General features: G+C 37.1%; 1 protein-coding gene across 6 annotated transcripts in view; it reads left to right on the forward strand.

The window, feature by feature from the left end:
• exoc6b (exocyst complex component 6B) overlaps positions 1–20,629 on the forward strand; it is a 151,625-nt gene that overhangs the window by 57,461 nt on the left and 73,535 nt on the right. For 5 of the 6 annotated variants that reach the window (XR_007440184.1, XR_007440183.1, XM_049482158.1 and 2 more), the window contains exons 9-15: positions 8,591–8,674; positions 9,849–9,895; positions 10,526–10,646; positions 12,437–12,508; positions 12,921–13,018; positions 14,937–15,042; positions 16,025–16,134. Coding sequence is in view for 4 of the 6 variants with exons in the window: in XM_049482158.1 (XP_049338115.1) it covers positions 8,591–8,674; positions 9,849–9,895; positions 10,526–10,646; positions 12,437–12,508; positions 12,921–13,018; positions 14,937–15,042; positions 16,025–16,134 (638 nt within the window). In the remaining 2 variants the exon portion in view is untranslated. The remainder of the gene's footprint in view (positions 1–8,590; positions 8,675–9,848; positions 9,896–10,525; positions 10,647–12,436; positions 12,509–12,920; positions 13,019–14,936; positions 15,043–16,024; positions 16,135–20,629) is intronic. The other variant, XM_049482157.1, reaches the window with a different exon arrangement.

A 20,629-nucleotide genomic window follows, 5' to 3' on the forward strand; every position in this document is an offset into this window, starting at 1 on the left:
GAAGTGTGCCAGGTGAAGCTCGGGAAGATTAAAGTGCGTGGAGACCTAGTGTAAACCTGGTATGAAGGAACTGGTATTTGGAGATAGTTGATGACCCCGGGGATGTACAGACAGGGTAGAGCTTTTCCCCTCTTGCTCTGTTTTGACTCCTGGGTTGGCTGCTTTCCAAATGTCCTGGGAATGAGTGAGTGAGTGAAAGAGAAATGGAAAGACAGAAATATAGAAAGGAAACGGGAAAGGTTGGGGAAAGAGTAATAGATTAAACATCACCTGGATTAAAGGAGCTTTCACACTTGGGTGTGGACCCGTCATATGTAATTATGGGTCTCAGGCCACATTCAAATGTGTTTTTTTATAATGTTCCACATCAAACGGTGGGACTTAACTTGTCAAAATAAGTGAAATAGCCAAATGTCGAAAAGCAATTGCAACCATTAGTTGATAATACAAGTTTGTTGACTCAATGTTTCAATGTTGTCTTATCTTTAATTTGTAACTGTTTTAGGTGCTGCACACTCACTCAGTTCACACTCAGCTCCGTCACCAAAAGGGACAGACACAACAGATTACACATTTTCTCTCAAATATTTCACATTTGGGCATTTTAAAATCTCAGCAAATCCCAGCATTTGCATCTTGTTGTCTTATGATAACAGTACTTTCACAGTAACCCAGTATTTATGGATTATTTATTGTTCCAGAATAATTGTGATTATATTATTACATAATTTATATTATTGTTATGTTATATGTTAATAATATTATTTACTCATTAGAGCAAATGACTTTTAATTATTAAGAAAATTCTGATACTAGAACTAAAATCAATATTTAAACATTTGTTTTTTATATTAAACAGTTGTTCAGTTGTACTTTCTGCACCAGCTTTTTTTTGGGGGAAATGCATTTTTTTTTTATTTATTTTTTTTTTTGGTTTGGTTACTTTTACACTACATCAACTAATATACACAAATTAACACACACACGTTGCGTGTTTTTTAATTGGTTGAAAATGTGGGGTGATAAAAGTTGTGCGTTGAAATTTTTAGCAGCATAGCAACATTTCTCCCAAATCCCAAATAAAAATATTGTAATTTAGAGCATTTATTTAAAAAAAAAAAAAAAATGGATGAAATAACAAAAAAGATGCAGAGCTTTCAGACCTCAAACAATGCAAAGAAAACAAGTTCATATTCATAAAGTTTTAGGAGTTCAGAAATTAAGATTTGGTGGAATAACCCTGGTTTGTATGCACAGAATTTATACATCTTGGCATGTTTTCCTCCACTAGTCTTACACACTGCTTTTGGAAAACTTTATGCCTCTCCTGGTGCAAAAATTTAAACAGTTCAGCTTGGTTTGCTGGCTTGTGATCATCCATTTTCCTCTTGATTATATACCAGAGGTTTTTAATTCAAATTAAAAAAATCAAAGAAACTCATAATTTTTAAGTGGTTTCTTATTTTTTCCAGAGCTGTATATAATAAAACATAATGCAACAAGTTTTGCGACTGTTTGGGCTAGGCATGCACAGAAACCTTTTTTTTTTTTTTTTTTTTTTTTTAAACCAAGTAAAGAATTTAATTGAATGCCAAATAGGGAATACAGAACATGTTTTTTTTTTTAAGTTTAAATGAATTTTGCCACTTTTTTTTTCGCTATTCATAAATTCAATTGCCTAAAAGTCACAAATGTAATTTGTCTCAGTTTTTCTGAAACAGTATATTATCCATAAACATTGGGTCATTGTGAAAGCTCTGTTGTCCAATGACTGTTAATTTAAGCAAAAGTACATAAAGTACAAAAACTCTGTATATTGTCTGTATATTGAGATTAAAGAGTAAGATGCAAATTCTGAGATTTGTAGCAGAACATTTTGAATGTAATCTTTATGGAGGTTTAAGAAATGAGAGAACATGAGAGAGTCTGCTGTGAATAAGCTATAAAGACCAGCAGAGAAGAACACGAAGAATAGAAGGGAAGTAGCTGTTCAGCTAGAGGTGTTAATTAAAAGTGACCTTGCTACCTCTGGGTCTTTCACCTCTCATTGTTGTTTCATTTCCATGTTATTTTGGTTGATAGTTTTGGCATTTCCCTCTGTCTGTTCTCTTAGACTCCATTTCAGAGCAAGCCAGAAACAATAAACTCCCATGTCCTTTTGGCCTTTCTGTGCAGCACTGAATCTGACCCAGTCACAGCTCATCAACCATATCTCTGCTAGCCAAAATGCCTGAATAAATGAAAGGTATGCAGGCATTGAGATCTTCAGTTTGTGAGACAGGTTAGTCTGTCCGTTCGTGTGTACAGTTTCAGTCCAAACCTGCTCTTTTTTTTTCTTTTTAAATTTTACATATATTTAGATAATATGAAAGTACCTCAGTACTGTAAAATAACACGTGTGGAATAATAACCCACCAAAGAACTGACCAAGAATGTTTTTAAATCACATTTCTTTTTTGCATCATTGTGTTGTAGAAACCACTGTATTTACATATATTTCATTAAACATTGGGCAGCCAATCAGAGCATGGATTATCTACAGATGTATTACTAAAGGAAAAAGATGGGTTGAAATAACCTCCCAAAGGCTATAAAGAATACCACCAATTTAAAACAACCAAAACATTTTACATACCAACCATATATTGTGTTAAAACAGCTCTGAATGGTAAAGACATGTGACTGGTAAAGATTATATGAGACACATGAAGCTAACTGTAACAGCAAATCTTTAGTGGAATCATACCAAACATATAACCTATTGTCTGTTTTTGGACAGCTTTTGATATATATTATTATTATTATTATTATTATTATTATTGGGCTTTCATATAGGTTTGAAACTTATTCTACTGTCAGGAAGGAGTATATAGAATACATAGAAAACATTAAGGCTTTAAATGAAGGCTTTGACCATTTCAAATTCTTTCCTTTTCCTGTATAGCGACAAAGTTTACCAATATATCTACACTGAGGGGCATTTCTGGAATATTGATATCTTGGCTGCAGAAAACACCGGTGTGCCACTGACTGATTTGGACCCTGACAACAATCAACCATCAGGCTTCTATTTTTATTTTTGCTAAGCAGGTGCGGAGCATGCTCTGCGTGCTTAGTGTGCGTAACATCCCCGCCCGTTACAAACACACTGGCTCGCTCAACTTACACACCTTCACAGCGTAAATGGGCAGGTCAGTATCCTCTGCTGAGAATTGCAGAAGCGCTGCACTGTTAAGATACCGATCCTCCAAAGTCAGAACGCACCTGTCTCTTAAAGGAAATCAAAACACTTATGATTGATTAAGATTATTAGTTCATGCCTTTTGCTCATTGCCAGCTGTGCAAAGCTTATTTTTTGTGTTGTTACGATACCAAAGACACACTGACATGCCCTAAATCAAACTGTGGTTGACTGCTTGCCTATAGATCGCTAAAATTTGTTTTTTTTGTTAAAAATTGTTGTTGAACAAGATGTATGTTCTATAGATAAGTGTCAAAGTTTCTTGTCATCAGCAGCTTGTAGCTTAGAGTCCGAGAGAGCAAAATTGGCCACAACATGTGATATTGGTCAGAATATGTGTCTGCTATAGGGCTGCACGATATACTATTTAAGCATAGTCATCGCGGTATACGCATGTGCAATAGTCACATTACAGGACATGCAATGTCATTTAAGACAATTAAATCAAACGCATCATGTTGCAATGTTTTTGATGTTTTGATTCTTGACACAAGTGATACACAGAGCTGTCTCTGTGTCTGTGTAAGTGATAGGCTGCTGCTGCCTGCACGAGAAGCGCGAGGGGGAGGGGGGGGGGGGGGGGCGTAACCTGCTACCTGCTTGTACCTGCCGGTTACCTGCTTGTAAACTCATGTGTTGAAAGCTGTGCACCTCAGTCCAGCACAGTTTTGCTCAGATATTTTCAATTACAACTGAATTCACGCTTTAAATCCCAGAAATACTCTCTCTTATTTACCTTTTAAAAAGCCATTTAAATGCCTGATTAAAGGGCCGATTACTGTTGTTTTGCTGTTTTCCTCTGGTTTTGAGTGCTCGGCCCTGACTCAGCTCTTGATTGGTCCGGATGCGAGACAGACAGCGAGCGGGTGGGGGTGGGGCTGGTAACATTATGGGCCCTGCTTTGTTTAATATCGCAGTATATATCGCCAAAAAAGAACCATAACAATGTATTTATTTCCCCAATATCGTCCAGCCCTACTCTGCTAGGTGGTTAAGTGCATCCAGGTCGCTGCGCTTTCCTCCTAGTGAGCTGGATACCTAGTTATACTAGAAGTTCTCACTACTCACTACATACACACACACCCACACACACACAGGGCAGACTTCTGAAAGTACCACTTTCCATCTGGTACTTATTCTTCTACAATGAGAGAGATGATGAGGGTCATGCAAGCTTTGCTCAGGTCAGGCACCCTTCCCTCACCCAGCAGTGACCCACTACAGCACAGGGCCTTGGAGTGTGTGTGTGTATGTGTGTGTGTGTGTGTGTGTGTGTGCATACATTTGTATCAGGGAGGAAACAGACCCCTCTGTACTGCCAGGAATTGGAGGAGTCTGGCAGCAGCAGTCCACGCTGGAGTATTGGGAGTGTCCCCAGTGGGCAGGGTCAGGCCTGAACATGTATCTTTTAACCTCTCGTATCTCTCTGAGGGACCTGCTGCTGTATTGTGTTTGTGCCCTTTTTCCCCCTAATGAACCCTGTGTAGTGTTCACGAAGGTTTTTCAACAGAAATTGTTCTGACTGTTTGTTTTCTTTTAATGTTCATCCCTTTTGCCCTGTAGCTGTCCTTTAGACGTCTCACTTTCTTTGTCTGTCAGTCATCCATGCCACAATATTACCAAATCTCTGAACAATACCTCTTGAACTTGTGAAGTTCAGAAAGAAAGACTTCTTTTTTTCCTTTTCGTCCCTGTTGTTTTTCACCTTATGTTACTGCACAGAACTGGGCTGGGGAACTGGCAGCAACTTCACTTTGACAAAAGCTCTAAGATACAACATAGAACAGCACACGAGAGATATAACGGACAGACTCTGTTGTTAAACAGGGTCACTGTCAGTATGATTAGCTTGCAGAACTTCATGATAATGCATAGGAAAGCTTAGTACACATGTCATTCCTTTTGTTGTGTTTCTCATCAGAAAAACAAAAGAAATGAAATGATGGGCCAGTCTTCTTTATTGGCTTTTTTTTTCCTTTAGATCATACAGCTCTCTGGAATCAAAAATTTAGTTTCTTTGATTTTACCAAATTGAAAACCTCTAAAATAAAATCAAGAGGAAGATGGATGATCACAATCCATCAAAACAAGCTGAACTGCTTGAATTTTTGCACCAGGAGTGGCATAAAGTTATCCAAAAGTAGTGTGTAAGACTGGTGGAGGAGACCATGCAAAGATGCATGAAAGCTGTGATTACAAACCAGGATTATTCCACCAAATATTGATTTCTGAACTCTTAATTTATTATTATTTTTTTTTTGCATTCTTTGAGGTCTGAAAGCTCTGCATCTTTTTTGTCATTACAATTTTTATGCCATTTTTCATTTTCTGCAAATAAATGCTTTTAATGACAGTATTTTTATTTGGAATTTGGGAGAAATGTTGTCCACAATGTTTTAATTAAACCTATATCTATAAATAGCAAAATCAGAGAAACTTATTCAAAAACTAAATTGGTCTCTTATTTTTTTTCCAGAGCTGTAGATTTGCTGCATGATTTGCATGTTTGCACGTTGCAAAAACAAGAAATTTGATTCATATTGTCCTTTTTTAACTCTTTCTTCTTTGCACTACCTAAAACACCTGGAATACAATATCACCTGCTTATCAACCACCTATCAACACCCTACCACTGCAGCTAAGAAACATCACGACAAACTGCTTTAAATGGGATACCATATCAGCCACTTAGCAATACAACTATCTAGTATCCATTAGAAATACCATAGCATTCACCAGAGATACCATAGCTACCGCTTAGCAAACACATTCTATTGTTTTTATTATATCTGAATTAAAGATTTATATTTGAGCTGTTTTTCCTGTAGTATGAACATAGTTTTAAATTTGAATACTGTAGCCATGTCAGTCATTTCGGCTCATAAATTCAAGCTCTGTGTGTGAGAAAATGTGGAAAGGCCTGTCACAGAAACCTTTTATTATTATTTTTTTTTGCATAATATATATTGTCTAAGAAATAAGTGCATTGAACAATATTATTGTAACTTTAAGACTGTTTTATGCAGCTTATATAATGATAATATCATTGCAAATAATTTATAGATACAGTTCAAAAGTAATGAAGTTTTAATAAAGCAAATTAAATACACATATTACTTATTAAATTCCTTTTTAGTATCCCAGCAGACACACCTAAAAAGCACAGTATATTTACCTCAGCAGTGCTATTTTACTTATTTTACCAAACACTAAGCTATTTGCCATTTTTAGCAAAAAAGTTAAGTTGCCAAATAGTCAGTGCATCCCTACTTTATCCCTACAAATGTTAATACCTCTGATAATAATAATAATATAATAGCATGCTAACACATTGATATATATATACATTTTCAGTGATTTGGGAGTATACAGTTGTCTTATATATATATATATATATATATATATATATATATATATATATATATATATATATATATATATATATATATATATATATAAAGAATAGCATAAGGTCACATAAGGTTTTAAACAAAGTTGGCACACCAGCTCATTCATTAGTAAGTTCTTCTTGCTAAATGAACACAATAGAGAACATTGAGGTCAGGAAAAATCATTGAGTTTATATTTATATTGTATAGTGTACAATAAATCAATAATTGTGGCAGGCCTAGTTGTTGTACTCATGCCCATCTGAATTGGTAGTCACAGTATATTGTTGTAGCAGTGCTTTGAACGTGGTCCACAAGAGATGTTCATGTGAGACCCACCGCTGTGCTCTTTCAGTGCCTCACTAGGTTTCGTTATCTGTGGTCCAGAGAAGGAGAAATAGTTCCTGGTCTTACTGGATGAGTAGCTGACTTACTTCAGAGGAACTGACCAGCAGAAGATGATAACCCCATCCCGCTGGCACTGTTTTTCTTTCTTTCTATTCCCTTCCTGTTGGTGTCTGCTATGTTTCAAAGTTGGGACCTGTGCTCGGGAGACTTGCTGAGATAATGGACTGAGCCGGAATAGAGGGCAGTGGAGACCTTCGGGTTTGAACGCTTTTGGAAAAGTGAAATTCTCCAAGCTCAGGATGAATGAGCTCTTTTGTTTTTGGCTCCTCCTGTAATCAGTCTAATTCGTGCTGTGCGATTAGGAAAGGCCAGATGATTTGCCCTTATTTGAAGTTGATTGTGATTCTTAAGTGGAAATCTTTGTGGCTTATCACTCCCTATCATTCCAATGAAATAAAAGCATCAGATCTCCGCGAACTTTCCCCCCTTTTTCTCTTTCTGCTCCTGACCTTTTCTTTGTTTTTTTTTGTTTAGTGTGTTTACCTGCCGTTTAGAGTAGAGACGCACTGAAATAAGCCCACATTTTTGGGGCCAAAAACAAACAAAATGAAACATTTGTCCACTTATTTGGCGAGGACTAAACACTATACACGTTTTTTTCCCACAAGTTTTAATTTTACTTTTCTTTTTTGTTAACTAGGAGTGTTTTTCTCCCTTGGTTTGGTTTGTTTTCACACAGGCACAAACCTAAACCACACAAGAACGCAGACTCCTCTGATGCTGGTCATATCTGTCTGGTGCCGAAGCAGAAAATAAATACAGCGAGATGGTTGTGTGTCCAGAGCAGAGTGTATTGTTGTGCAGTGTGAAGCTTAATGTGGAAAAATTGCAGTTTTACTTTTAAATAACCGTGTTTTTAGTAGGATATCATATGGTAAACTGAGTGGCGTGGCTGCGAGTGTAAAGCTGCACACACACATAAATCAGGTTAAACTGCACCTGAAAAGCTTAGCTGTCTCACCACAACAGAACAGTGCTGTAGTTTGTTTGGGACTGGACTAACATGACCTTCTCTAAATGTTTTTTGTGCAGTTGCTTTGGTCCGAACCGGAGTGCAAAATGGACCGCACCAAGGGTACAAATGAACCAGAGTCCGTTTTAACCAGACTGAGTAGTGCTGGTGTAAAATGCCCTTATTGTCACTTATTAAACACAATTATTTTTAATTTACCAGCAAACAAATGAAAAAGCCCAATACATTTACCTCAGCAGTGCTATTCTAATCATCAATGTAGGGTATATAAGCAGCAATATTTCTGTGTCATTTTGAAGGAGGTAACATTACTTGCACTGCCATGCTAAAAGAAATGGGCCACAAAAAAAATAGGTGTGAGCCTGATGTCGCTTTAAAAACACTCCATAAATTCTCTTTTTTTTCTCAGCATTTTCAGTCAAATATTTTCGTTTTCCATATATTCAGTTCATCTCTATTTTAGATTGAAAAAATTGTGTTTTTGCATGTAGGAAATCGTTGTTGAGCACAGTGGTGAAACCCCCTTCTTGTTCCCACGCAACATTTCTAATGTTAAGTGAATGCATGTTTTCTACCCAGGGTTCCCGGGATACGTTTGAGAGCTACTACAGGAAGCAGAGGAGGAAACAAGCTCGACTAGTGTTGCAGCCGCATTCTAACATGGTACGCCTACACTCCGCCACTCCCAATGGCTTTGTCTGCTTGTCTTACAGCTTTGGCCCCTCAGGGCTTCTGTAGTCTCCCTCACATCCTCACTGCACATCCCACACTAACCACAGTGTCTTAAAGGTAAGTCAGGGGACAGTGCATGTGGTTAGATGTACAGTATATTCTTATGTGGAGCAACAACTATTAAAAAAAGTATACGTAGATGATATACTGATGTGCGCTCAAATTGGCAGCTGTTTGAAGTTGGCCAGTGATGTGTAAAGCTTCTTCAACCTCCCGGCACTTCCTATAACTGGGATTAATATGTTGATTAATTAGCTGAGATCCTCAGCAATTGAAGAAGGAATCACTTTTCCAAATGGAAGAGGGTTTTTAATGATTTAAGGATGTTCAGTGTGTACTGGTCTGGAATGCAGTTTATTGCTACTCCCACAGCGCAGGGAATGTTAGCATGATAGCAAACAGTTCTGATGATTTGTTTTGGGTGGGAGATTAGAGTCTAGCCACAGCAGATAATTAAACATTTCATAATAGGTTAAGTTTATTGTTCAAAGGGACGTTCAACCTTACTGATCTACACCAAAGACAAGTTGATAATGTGGGGTTGGTTTATAAGCAATGTATCTATGTAATGTTGCCAAACATCAAGGCCCAAAACCTACTAGTGAAGGTTTACACGTATTTCTTTTGTTGTTGATGATTATTGCTTACAGCCAATGAAAACCCAGAAATCAGTATCTCAGTCCTATTGGTACTCTTGGCAGTGTGGGCAGTGTGCCAAGTCCTGCTGGAAAATGAAATCCGCATCTTCATAAAAGTTGTCCGCAGACGAAGGCATGAAGTGCTGTAAGATTTTACAGGAAAACTTGATATAACACAGTGGACCAACACCAGCAGATGACATGACTCTCCCATGACATAACTGACCATCAGTAAATTTTACAATTCATTTGAAATCATGGGGCCAGAGTCTGAAGGAAGAGTGAAGAGACACAGTCCAAACTGCTGGTTGGTCCACTGTGTTTTTTCTTAAGTTCAAAGTCAGTGCAGTGTTTTCCCAGAAAATCGTACAGCACTTCATGCTTCAAAATGTCAGAGATGTTGTATGTTTTTTTTGTAACATTTTGGTGCTGTGTTGTCTTTCAATTTCTTGTGTGTGTGGACACAGCATGAAACACTAGAGGGATACAGGCGGTACTTCAATCAAATTGTAGGGTAAGTTCACTGTGTTTCCTTGTATTTTGATCAAAAATAGAATGATTTTTTTTCCATTACATTTTTTTATAAATGTATTTTCGTAATTACATTTGTGTCATAGTAATTCAAAGTACTGAAAGAAAAAAAAAATAGTGCATATTTTAGCGTTCAGCTGAAGCACTTGCCACGGTCATTTGCTCGTCTCTCCTCAATATCCAAACCTTAACCCCTCATTCAAACGCACCCCTCCTTCCCAGTATTCCACCCGGGACTGTTGGAAAAGCTGCCAGGCTGCAGGATTTATGGGGTCGGGGATGTGGAGTGGCAGATGGGTGTTATTCCAAGCGTCTGGTTGGGAATATGGGGAAGGTCGGTGTCTGGAGCAGAGGCTTCTGCAAACATCCTGATGGCATGGGCCATTCCCAGAGTGAAAGTCTTTTGGGAATAGGGATGTCTTGCCCACTGCACCCAAAATCCACAGTTTTCTGAGTGTCCTCATGTTCTTGTGTGTAAACTGACCTGTATCTCTGTATGGGTGACTGGGCGTAGGGGTCATGTATGTGCAAGTGCAGAAAATACAGCTTCATCATCATCATCATCATCTATTCTCAGTCTATTCTTTCTGTTTTGTCTCTCCTCACTCCATAGTTTCTTTGTAGTGGAGGACCACATCCTACATACGACACAGGGGCTGGTGAACAGAGCGTATGTGGAGGAATTATGGGAAGTGGCTCTTTCAAAGACCATCGCAGCACTACGTACTCACTCAGTAAGTCTGTGTAGCTTGTATTCTTTTATATTTCATTTTTCCACAGTATTTTTAAGGGTCCGATAACACATAGAAACAAAAGTTTGTTATTTAGCATCCCACAGGGTTCTGTTTTAGGGTTTATGAAGCTGATGCTAATTGTTGCAGAAGTTTAATTATGAGAAGAGTGAAGAACTGAAGACCTTGGAAACATTTACCTTTAATAGAAATAAATGAAGTCAGTATGAAATGTTATGTTATGTCTTTTTAGCTTTAACGGCCCTTTCTTACACCCTGCGCTTGGCATGCCATGATGCTCATTACTATTTTACATCCCACCTAGGGGTGGGCGATATGGCCCTAAAATAATATCAAGATATTTCATGGTATTTTCATGTTAACGATACTTTTGACAAAACACTGAATAAAAAAACAAAAAAAACAAAAATACACTACTGCAACAAAATAGCAATTCAATTTTATTAGTTTATACGAAATGATTATGGTACACCCCTAACTGAGATATTTAAAAAATACCAGATTTTTATCAGATGTGTAACAGAAGTCAATGATCCAAAATGTCATGATACTAATAATAATGCACTCCATATATCTTTATATATTCACGATTAAAGTAAAATAATTGATACTGGGCAGATATAATAATAGGAAATGGGGTGGGTGATATGGCACAATATTTTTAGGGTATAATATCGTTCACGATATTAAACATTTAGACGATATTATCGTGTACGATACAATATGGCACACCCCTGATCCCACCATCAGTCTATTTTCACATCATGTGCTCATGCTGTTAAAATGCTGATGGAATTGGTGCAGTGGATAACACCACTGCCTGCCAGTGAGCCACAATCTCAATTTCAGGTCTGGATGACTATGCTGTGCTACACCAATAGGAGTCCTACATTGGCCCACCTTTGTAATAGGAATAACCTGTAAAATGCAGTAAATATCTGGAAGTGAGGTGTGTTCAAATTTCTGGCATATTTGGTATAACTTTAGAAACAAATGTAATCTTTATCAATAAAACAATAAAATAAAAGTTCCCAAAAAATGTTAGTTTTGGTTTCACATTTATTTAGCTAGCTGTTTCTTAAATAGCCAGATGATGGCTTTAAACACTACTTTTTAAACGAACAGGTTCAATAAAAGACTAGATCTATTTTAGCTTAGGAAAATAAATTTAATGAATGAAATTCTTGGTTGAACCGTTGTAGTAGTGCTGCCAGTGATGCTTGGTCCTTTTCCAGCGTATAATTAAAACACCAGCAAGTATCGGCCTAAAATATCGTCCAAATCGGTATGGGTATATCATTGTATCAATGTAACATTTATCTATATTCCGTTATATTGGGAAAACCATAGACTGTGTATAGCTGGACAGAGCATCGTCTCTCAAAAGTAAAGCCACCAAAGGTCAGGCTTTACCCCCTGCTGACAACTTTCAATCACGTTTTTTTCTAATATACTGTAATTCTACCTCCTTTATTTAAATGTAACAGCTAGTTTAACCTCTGCTTATATTGTTTATTTTTTATATCCCCACAGAATTCGTTTTTTTTTAAATGTTATTCAGCTCTATTCAAAAAAGGTGTGGTTACTGTAAAAGGGCTGGTTATGGGCGGGACCAATAACAGACCAACACGGCGTCCATCTTTTTTACAGTCTCTGGGGAAAACCAATATAGCCAGTTCAATCACAAAGCGATGGTCAAGATTTTAGCTGAAATAATTATGTATTTCCTCAATGTCTTTGTTAATTTTTTTTTTTTTTTTATCCTTTAACAGTCCTACTGCACTGATCCTGACCTAATCCTGGATCTGAAGAACCTCATCGTTCTGTTTGCAGACACACTGCAGGTGAGCTGGGTAGCTATGGATGGGTTAGGATTTTTCTTATTACTCCTATAAAAAAAAAAAATAGATCGTATAATCATATGCCAGATATAAATTTAAGAAAGCCACAGTCAGATTTGCACAGCTATGCACAGCTGCCTTTAAGAAGTATTTTATATGAAGATGTCAGGTTATTTAGGTGGCCTCCCCCTTTATTGTAAGCATATTGTACCTCATTAAAATGCATAAAAGTATACAGAACAGGCGTTTTAATATTAATGTGAGGTTATTTTAGTTCTGAATTAGTCTGTTAAAGGTCAGCAGAGGTTTAGACAGCTGCTAGAACACAAAGCTATTTTATTGACAGGAATAAATTCTGATTAAATCTTCTTTAACTTGACTGAAACATTGTTTTGTGCTGTTTTTTGCTCTACAGGGTTATGGGTTTCCAGTGAACCAGCTGTTTGACATGCTGCTTGAGATGAGGGATCAGTATGGAGAGATTCTTCTGAAGAAGTGGAATCTGTCCTTCAGGTAGGATTCACACAGCAGATAAAAGTGCAGTTCAGATCTTTTTTTGTCATGTGACACATCCATATATGTGGTCAGAAAACACAATAAATCTGATATTTTCATTTAAATAATCATATAAATATCCATTAACAGCAAGATCTGAATTCATTTGAATTTTTATGTCAAAGAAAAAATATGGGTAACAGTTGTTGTCTAAACATTAAATTCCTTTGTAAATATTCTATTTACATATAAATAATCATAATTGCAAGTATCAAACTGATGTATAACAACTGACTTCCTCTCTATTCATCATTTGTTAATCACTTGTTAAGAATGAAATAGGACCTTGCATGTGGCTTGTAAAGCATTGCTAATATTTAATTTATTTATGATTTATAGCTATGAAGGCATGCTTAATTTATGGTTAGCTCTTTATGAATTAAAAACTTATAAATGTTTTATAGGCTAATGTTATTATAAGGTGTCATCAAATTTACGTAGCCATTCCAGAATAATAGTTGAGTGTTTCTTCCTGTACTCAAAACATGGAATACTGTCATTAGCCCAAATCACACAAAAGAGTGTGTGTGTAAGGGCTTTAGGTGATCCAGCAGAATAAGGAGCTGCCACTATGATCGAGAGATCGATGGTTCGAATCCCGTCAATGTAGCTTGCCATCATCTGCTGAAGACACCCCAAGAGATCCCAATTCCCCACATCATTCCTAGGGTGATTTCGCTCAGCACAATGCATCTGTGAGCTGATGTATCGGAACCGAATCGCTGGGCTTTCCTCCGAGCGCACTGTGATACTACTTGGGAAGGCTGCATCAGCAGCAGTTCTAAAAGAGGTGGTTTCTGACTTCACATGTATCGGAGGAGGCATGTGCTAATCTTCACCCTCCTGGTGTTGAGGCGGAGTCCTAATTATTGGATTGGGTAATTGTCCCTGTATATTGGGGAGAAAATGGGCTAAAAATTTGAAGAAAAAAAAAATGTGTGTATATGATGTATAATTACTCTGCTCCCTGATGTTGGTCAATTTTAAAGCCAAACAGACAATAAAATAGATTTATTAAATAAAAAAGTGTTACCAAATTATGTAAGGCAAAGTCTTCCTTCAAAAATTATTAAAAGGCTTGTGTTGCAACGGCTTTGTGTTTCTCTGTGAACCGAAGTCACTCTTCCCCTCTTTTTTGTGGTCTTATATCTCTCTTGGTTCATCGTAAGAACCGCAGGAGGAATGTGGTGCACATGTATCAAAAATTCTTCAGTTTAAAAGTCATTATTGGATTTGTTGTCGCAGGGAACTGGACATTTTTTAAGCTTTTTTTTTTTTTTTTTTTTTTTTTTTTAAAGGTGAAGGAAAGGGAAATGATATCAAGCCAAGATAGCTGGAATGACTGACCAGTACAATGGAGGTGATAATATTCCTCGAAGGAGAAAAGAAATCTTTTAAGAAGTATTTTTTTTCACGGTGTGCTGGAATCATTTTATGTGCCATTAAAATGATTCGGAAACCACAAAAATGCTGTGCTATTGTGGAAAGGCTGGACTTCAGAGCTCCTTGGAGAGGCTCTGCTCAGATTTGCTGGGCTCAGCCTTGAGAACGGATGCGATCGACAGGTTGGATTGACCTTGTCTGAGTCCCTGTTGATTCCTGTCTGAGACCTTTGGCTTGCTCTTGAACTGCTGGAGGCCTTGGATTTCACAGCCTCGACATGATACTGCCCTGGGAATTTATATACTTGGGTATTATTTTAAAAACAATGAGAATGATTTTGAGAAATCAAGTATTGTCTAACCACACAGGGCTCTTAAAGAGCATTAGCGTGACAAACAGACACGATTTAATCTGTTTAAGCCGCTTATGTGGTTTCAGAGACGTAATGCGGTGCAGTGAACTGAAACATACTTTATTTATTATGACATTTCAGACAAATCATTGATCAAGACAATTACAGTCCTATCCCCGTGTCAACAGAAGAGGAATATCGGCGGATTTCCGGCCAGTTCCCTTTTCAGGACCCAGAATTGGAGAAGGTTGGTGTCATACATTAGTGCATGTTCACCATGTTTTATCTCTTTATTTTTTATATATATATATTTATATCAAGTATACTGGTGCATCTCAAAAAAGTAGAATATTCATGAAAAGTTACATTATTTCAGTAATTCAGTTCAGAATGTGAAACTTATTTATTATACATATGTATTACACATAGAGTGATCTATTTTAAGCATTTTCATTCCTTTATTGTTGTTGATTATGGCTTACAGCCAATGAAAACCAAAAATGGCAGTGTGGGCAGTGTGCCAGGCCCTGCTGGAAAATTAAATCTGAATCTCCATAAAAGTTGTCAGCAGAGGGAAGCATGAAGTGCTGTAAGATTTTCTGGGAAAACACTTCACTGACTTTAGACTTGATAAACAGTAACACAGTGGATCAACACCAGCAGATGACATGTCTCTCCATGGCCATCACTGATCATCAGTAAATTTTACATTTCATTTGGAAATCAAGGGAGCAGAGTCTGGAGGAAGAGTGGAGAGACACACAGTCCAAACTGCTGAAAGTCTAGTGTAAAGATTCCTCAATCAGTGATGGTTTGGAGAGACATGTCATCTGCTGGTGTTGATCCACTGTGTTTTATCAAGTCTAAAGCCAGTGCAGTGTTTTCCCATAAAATCTTACAGCACTTCATGCTTCCCTCTGCTGACAACTTTTATGGAGATGCAAGTTTCATTTTCTAGCTGGATTTGGCACACTGCCCACACTATAAGACCAAAAGTACCAATTGGTCTTATATAATATTCAAATTTTCTGAGATACTGATTTTTGGGTTTTTCGATTATCAACAATAAAAGACATAATCGCTTAAAATAGATCAATCTGTGTGTAATACATATAATAATGAGTTTCACATTTTGAACCGAATTTCTCAAATAAAGATACTTTTCAATGATATATGAGTATATCAGTTGTTGCACCTGATGTAAGTATTTATCATTCTCTTTTAAACAGATGTCTTTTCCGAAGAAGCTTCCATTCTCTGAATTCGTACCCAAAGTTTATTCCCAACTCAAGGAGTTTATCTACGCCTGCCTCAAATACTCCGAGGACCTGCACCTTAGGTATTAATAAACACACGTACACACACACACATATTTAAACACCACACACAAAATGTATTTTACTGTCTGTTTTGGAGATAAAAGGAGTTTGCATCTCCATTTGCTTTTAGTAAGTACACATTATGATTAGGTCTGATCTAATCAGTTCTCTGACATAATTAAATTGTATTTGCCTTGGCTCCTTATTTTTGCACCAAACCCACTAACAGAAGCTTTAGTCAAAGCTGCACATCTTTTAACTTCTCACCATTGTTTATACCCTTGAAAACAAACTATTTTTGCACAATAAAAGTGCATTAATAACCTTATAATTAAGCAATAATACACAAGAGGGAGTGCTACGACTGCGGCACAGCAATGCCAAGATTACACATTAAAGCACAAACCTCGAGTGTATTAATGCGATTATACAACAGTTCCATTATCACTGTTTATTAAAAGATTTTGAGTTAAAGAGGACGAGAAAATATAATCTGTTTGGGTATAAAAAATCCACAAGTAAAAAAGTTCCATTTTTGCTCTGTTTGTAGCTGCGCTGTTTGGCTTGCAAGCGCTGCATTGTTGCTAGGTTATCTGTATGTGGTGGAGTAATACACGGAGAGCTTCGGTTACAGTGCATTACCGGCTAATAATGGCACTCACAGAACTCCTTTCAGCCAAGCACATTGGAGGGTCGGAACTAACTGTTGAATAATACTGCTTCTAAGCGTTTTTTTACGTCAAAGAACAGAAAAATTGATCAGAAAAATGTTCCTCAAACTACACAATTTGTTTTCTAATGTTCTTTTTTATTGATTGATTGAAGATTTAGATATATTGTATATACATACTTATGGGAAATGCACATCCATATATCTATGCAGCTATAGCTTAATAAAACAGAAAAAGCATTCATGTTTTTCTGCGCACCATTTAAAAATCAGTGAGATACACACACAATGAACGTGTGCTTGTTCATAGCCATGTTTCGGGCAGCTTTGTCATAAAAAAAAAAACAGAATTAGGCTTAATTTTATGCTGCTCTTGAGGTATGATTTAATTTGAACATGCTCATTTTGTATAGTGTGCATAGTATATGGTCAAAAACTTGCAGTAAAACACTTACTTGCCCTGGTCATGAAAAAAATTGGGTTAACTGTGTTTAAATTTCAGTTTTTGATAATACACAAGGTTTATTACACTATTTATTTTGTCCATTTCTGTGTTCTGTCTTTACTGTCTAAATATGTTTTTATGTCTCAGTTCTGAGATTCTCTTAATGTTCTCTTCATCACTAAAAAAATAGGGCCCTATTACCCGCACCCTTCCATACTGTAAGTCTGTTTATGTTAGTCTTGCATGTAATTTTGTCACACAGCCATTTCTTGCAGAGGTTACGACACCTAAAGGTAGAGTCTGGTGCTAGTCAGATAGTATGTCCCTCAATATGACTTAATAGAGTAATAGAGATCTAAGAAGAAGATTAAGAAGTGACCTGCCAGAGCAAGCAGGCTCCCCACCAAGCGTCTGGCTAGACTTTCTGTTACAAAAATCCCAAACACCTAAAGCAGGTTTAAGTATATCTGCATTACCACTTGTTACATTTGAACTCGGTTCCTTGCATTTTAATAGAGAGCCATGCCGTGTAGACACGCTGTAATGCGATGTGATCCCTGACTCCTTCCTCCAAATCCCCTGATCAGAGCAGGAGGTCTTGGGGTCAAGGTCAGAGTTCACACTCCGCAGGACCTTTGACGGCAGCAGTTCCGGCCAGGCGGAAGGCGTAGGGCCTCTCCTGATTGAGCTTTATGCAAAAACTTCTGATTCTCTTTTCCAGAACTGCTAGATATTGTCTGGTTCAGCTTCCCTCACTCTCACTCTGTGATGCAGTAAAATGAACTGTTTCTGCTGAAACTGGAAAAAAAAGTAGCAATTAAATATTTTACTGAAGGCCGAAAACCAAACTCGTTATTTTTTTCTCCACTAATTTTATCATATAGACTAAATGTTTTTGTTATGCTTTTAAAATAAAATATTTATTGATTATTGAACATTTTTAACAAACCAAATCAGACATATCAGCAGAGTACAATACATTTACCTCAGCAGTGCTATTCTTATCATGATTTTGCCTTATCAGTGCTATTCTAATCATGAATTTCCTTCAGCAGTGCTATTCTATTCATGAATTTACTCCAGCAGTGATATTCTAATCAGAAATTTACTTCAGTAGTGTTATTCTAATCTGGAATTTGCCTCAGCAGTGCAATTCCAATCATGAATTTACTTCAGCAGTGCTGTTCTAATAATGAATTTACTTCAGAGGTGCTATTCTAATTATGAATTTATCTTAGTAGTGCTATTCTAATCAGGAATTTACCTCAGCAGTGCTATTCTATTCATGGATTCAATTCAGCAGTGCTATTCTAATCATAAATTTACTTCAGCAGTGCTATTCTAATCAGGAATGTACCTCAGCAGTGCTACTCTAATAATGCATTTACCTCAGCAGTGCTATTCTAATCATAAATTTACTTCAGCAGTGCAGTTCTAATAAGGAATTTACCTTAGCAGTGCAGTTCTAATCATGAATTTACATTAGCAGTGCTATTTTAATTATGAATTTACATCAGCAGTGCAATTCTAATTAGGAATTTACCTCAGCAGTGCTATTCTAATTAGGAATTTGCTTTAGAGGAATCAGTGCAGTGTGCCTTTGAATTAGCCTGTCTTATTTAGGTACATACAACAGAAGAATTGCATTTTTTAATAGAAAATTTTATTTTCCATTTGTTGCATCTTTATTAATTTTTGAAGCTGTTTTTATCTTCATGTTTACTTCCGTGTCTCATTGTGTGAGACACATGAGATACGTGACCCACAATTCACTCTCACGTCTCTGTCGGTAAGGTCAACAAGGCCCGATTGCATGATTATGGTGTAAAGCGCTCAGATGAGTGGAGATGTCTGGTCTTGTATCCGAAGACTGGTAAACAAGACCCAATGGGAACGGAGCCCGAGACAATCAAAACCTCTAATTCTCCTAAATCACAGCATCTCTCCCTCCCGGCTAATCTTTTTCCTGTCTGAATTCAGCCACTCAGACTTGGCTTTGCATCATACAGACCATGAAGAATGCTTGATTGCACGTAGCAAAGGAATTTTTAGCAAAATTGAATCAGAAATTCCATAAATACTCTGATTCATATTCTAAAATACACTGAAAAAATATACAAACTTCATAGAATAGCAGTATGTAAATAGATCGTAAAGTGTTACCTCATGAGGTGGTATGGGAGCTCCCACAGCTGTATAGGTTGTGAGGACTTTTCTTGTGAGCGAAGAAGACTTTTGTATATAGTAAAGGTTGAAGGGGAGACAATAGTTTGTTGTGAATTAAAATGAAACTAATTTACTTCATCAATGCTTTTCTAATCAGGAATTTACCTCAGCAGTGCTATTCTAATCTGGAATGTATCTCAGCGGTGCAATTCTAATAATGCATTTACCTCAGCAGTGCAATTCTAATCAGGAATTTACTTCAGCCCTGCTAATCTAAACAGGAATTTACTTCAGCAGTGCTATTCTAATCACGAATGTACTTCAGCAGTACTATTCTTATCATGAATTTACATTAGCAGTGCTATTCTAATCTGGAATTTGCCTCAACAGTGCAATTATAATCAGGAATGTACATGCAGTGCTGATTAATCAGAATGAAACAACCATTGTCCAAAGTGTCTGATTAATCATTTATGTGAACAACACTTTTCCATCACCCTTTTTTTTGCATCGAAAAACCCAGATTTAGTGACCTTTCACTCAGTTTTTTTCACTAGCATAAAATCATTTTGTTAAAAGTGTTTGTTTTTCTTTTTTAAAGGGGGATTGCTTTTTCCTTTCATGTCAAAATTTACAAAAATTTGATGGATGGAAAACCATCCAGTGGGTGTCCTAGGTGGTTTAGGGGAATTGGTGGTGTCAATTGGTATTACGAACAAAATTCCACTCCAAGGATGCATAAATAAAACATGCTGCAAATGTCATAAAACTGTGGCAACTGTGTGCTGTTTTATGAAATATAATAAATATAATACTTCTTTATCTAAAAATGAAAATCTGATTTTTTTTAATCTAAAGTAGTATGTCAGCACAGAGCCAATATTCTATATTTCACCCACCATCAAACTAACCACTAACTGCACTGAAAGTCAAGGGGATCTTGTACTTGTACGGAGCAGCTTATGAAACCGGAGCCTTAAGCCGTCTCTGGGGATCAAGTGTGAAGAAAGAAGGGTCAGACGGGTTAGATATCTGCTCTATTAGTGCTGCGGCCTCTCGTTCTCTCCGTGGCCTCCTCGTCTGCGGCCGCAGCTTGACTTGGCTTCTCCCTCGCTCTTTCTCACTCTCCTTTCTCCTCGCGTCCACCAGACACGTCCTGTGTGGTTTTCGGAACGTGGCCGATCCTCGTGCTCGGGTGTCAGTTGAAATTCAAAAATAAACATTCCCCCCTTTT

Source organism: Astyanax mexicanus, chromosome 8, assembly GCF_023375975.1.
Source record: "Astyanax mexicanus isolate ESR-SI-001 chromosome 8, AstMex3_surface, whole genome shotgun sequence".
NCBI lineage: Eukaryota > Metazoa > Chordata > Actinopteri > Characiformes > Acestrorhamphidae > Astyanax > Astyanax mexicanus.